We start from the raw sequence: 3,023 nt of genomic DNA, 5'->3' as shown, positions 1-3,023 counted from the left end.
AATTCTATAATTTCTTTTACAACAATCACTCAATATAAGATATCTTAATATTATGTAGATATTTTCTATATAATACAAAAATCATTCTAAAATATTAATTAATTACTAGCTATTTTGAATATGAAAGTTAATTCAGCATTTATTTTCTCATCAAAAATCATTCTAAAATATTAATTAATTACAGGCTATTTTGAATATGAAAGTTAATTCAGCATTTATTTTCTCATCAAAAATCATTCTAAAATATTAATTAATTACCCACTATTTTGAATATGAAAGTTAATTCAGCATTTATTTTCTCATCAAAAATCATTCTAAAATATTAATTAATTACCCACTATTTTGAATATGAAAGTTAATTCAGCATTTATTTTCTCATCAAAAATCATTCTAAAATATTAATTACTTGCTATTTTGAATATGAAAGTTAATTCAGCATTTATTTTCTCATCAAAAATCATTCTAAAATATTAATTAATTACTAGCTATTTTGAATATGAAAGTTAATTCAGCATTTATTTTCTCATCAAAAATCATTCTAAAATATTAATTAATTACATCCTATTTTGAATATGAAAGTTAATTCAGCATTTATTTTCTCATCAAAAATCATTCTAAAATATTAATTACTCTCTATTTTGAATATAAAAGTTAATTTAAGCATTTTCTGATAAAAACGTTACATGCTATTTTGAAAATATAAGTAAGTTTAGTATTTTTTAAGGAAGGGATGAGAGATTACAATCTATATTAGAGAAATAGATAAATAAAGTAATAGCTATAGATAAAAATGAGACCCTCTAAAAGAATATGGTTATAAATTTATGATCATGATTTTCAAAGTAATTTACTTCCTTTTTAATAAAAAATAAATATTTTGATATATTGAAATTGAGTGATAAATATACTTGCTATTGGAATATGATATTATATTAATTTCTAGCAATTGAAGGAATTTACTTTCTAAAGAATTTTTAATGGAAGATTATTAAGGTTTTACAAATAAATTTAAATAAATTACTAGCTATTCAATTTTTTTAATTGAATGATAACTTTTTAGTTAATAAATGACTTTTGAAAAGGAATTAATTACATGCTATTTTTTATTATATTAAAATTAATTAATTTTTTTGAAGTAAACTGATGAAAAATGTATACTTTCTTTTTAATAATATTTTTATTGGTTTCTGTTAAAAACTTATTTCTTGAATTCAAAGTTAGTTTTTTTCTTGGGAATTCATCTTTCTTTTCTTTTCCTATTTATTAATTTCTTAAAAAATAATATGTTACTAATTCGTGTTCATCATCGTTGGCATCATCTTAATCTAAGGTTGATTCATTAACTAATTTTAAGATTATTCTAATTAGGTTAATAAACCTTTAATTGTTTTTTCTTATTCACTAATTTTTTATTCTAGTTAAAGATTTATTTTCTATAATTCTTCTATTTTTGCCTCCTTTTTTACGAATTTTTTTGAATAAATTGAGGATATTTTGAGTAAAAATAAAAAATTAACATATTATCTTTTTTGATGATCTTCTTTCAACTCTTAGTTTAAGGTCTGTTCATTTTTACTTTAAAAAATTTAACGAAAGAGTAGATTAAAATAAACAAACATACATGATTGGATAAAACTTGTTTGAAAATTCTTTAACAAACTCAATTTCATTTTTGAGTGAACTTGTGAACTGTTGAGTGTTTCCATCTATCATCTCAATAAGCATGTCATCTAACTAAAATTCAAAAGAAATAATTCCCTTTAAAATAATTAAAGCCTCTTTAATAGGCATTCTATTCTTTGGAACAAAATTAGTTAATCCTTCAATAATATATTTAAGCTATTTGTGATAAACAAAATTTGTAAATTCACCATCATAATTTAATTGCTTGTGCTTATTTAATGCTAAACTAATATTTATTCCCTAGACCATTGTATAAATTAGATATCCTTTTAATAATGTATGCAAATAAAAATAAATATTATATTTTTTATTTAATTTAATACCTAAAGAACATGCTTCACTCTGTTTAAATTAATAAGCATAATAATAATTTGATTTTATTAAAATAATTTTTTTTAAATATTTATTTACTCTGTTGCTTGGCTATAGTCTCACATTGACACCTAATTTTAAATATTCATCATGATAAACCTTACCTATATCTGAATCAGCTGGATCATAACACTCTGGAGCTTGATACAAGAAGTTTCCCATCTTTCATTTTTTGAAATTTATTATAATTATACCACTTTAATTTCTGATAAAAAAATATGTTCATACATATTGATTGATTGCATAGCCAGATTTATATGTTAGGTTATCTGCCATACCAAAATCAGCTATTTAAAATATTTTATAGAAAATCAATCAAGCTTGTTAGTGTTTGTTAACAATTTACAAACAACTGCATTTCCATGGTAATCAATTAAGATATTATCCATTTTCAGATCATTAACAAGGCAGTTCTTAGAGTGAATGTAGTAGAGACCTTGAGCAATGTCATTAGCATATTTGATTGCTGATATTTCATTCAGTCTTTTGTTTTAGTTCCTTTCTAAAATTTAGGTGAGAGTACCTTTTTATTTATAACATTTATTTTGCATTAAAAACTTTCAATTAAATGGTTTCATTAATTTTAAAGTAAATGAATATTAATATTTGTACCTTAACACTCAGTTAGAACTAAGTAACTGAATTGTTTTCCTTCAAATTAATCTAAAAGACTGACTACATAAGGAGAGCCTCCACATTTTTTAAGTATTTCTACTTCTTATCTCACTGTATTGCTAAGATCTTCGTCAATATTTCCTTCAGAATCTCTAACTTAAACACCTTTGATAGCATACCTCATTTTAGTTTTCGAATTCTTTGCTAACAAAACTAATCCCTATGCTCCTTATCCTAAAAATCTAAAATCAGAGTAGCCTTTATTAGTTAATTCGCTTTTCATAGTCTTATAAACTGAAGCTTATTAAAGCTTTAACTTAGGTTCTTAAATATCAGAAACTTTTATTAATTAA

General features: G+C 22.2%; 1 protein-coding gene across 1 annotated transcript; it reads right to left on the bottom strand. All coding sequences in view use genetic code 6, as the record gives it.

Moving 5' to 3' along the window:
• Positions 1 to 1,621: 1,621 nt before the first annotated feature.
• On the bottom strand, positions 1,622 to 2,953 carry TTHERM_01564120 (kinase domain protein; the record flags this gene model as incomplete). The annotated part of the gene is made up of 5 exons (XM_001009259.2): positions 1,622 to 1,923; positions 2,095 to 2,217; positions 2,284 to 2,342; positions 2,402 to 2,578; positions 2,668 to 2,953. Coding segments are annotated over 5 exons (947 nt in total), but the record flags the coding sequence as incomplete, so codon positions are not given.
• Between the last annotated feature and the right edge of the window lie 70 nt (positions 2,954 to 3,023).

The sequence above is a fragment of the Tetrahymena thermophila genome (genome assembly GCF_000189635.1).
Source record: "Tetrahymena thermophila SB210 genomic scaffold scf_8254784, whole genome shotgun sequence".
Classification (NCBI taxonomy): Eukaryota; Ciliophora; class Oligohymenophorea; order Hymenostomatida; family Tetrahymenidae; genus Tetrahymena; species Tetrahymena thermophila.
This window is presented reverse-complemented; position numbering and strand designations above follow the sequence as displayed.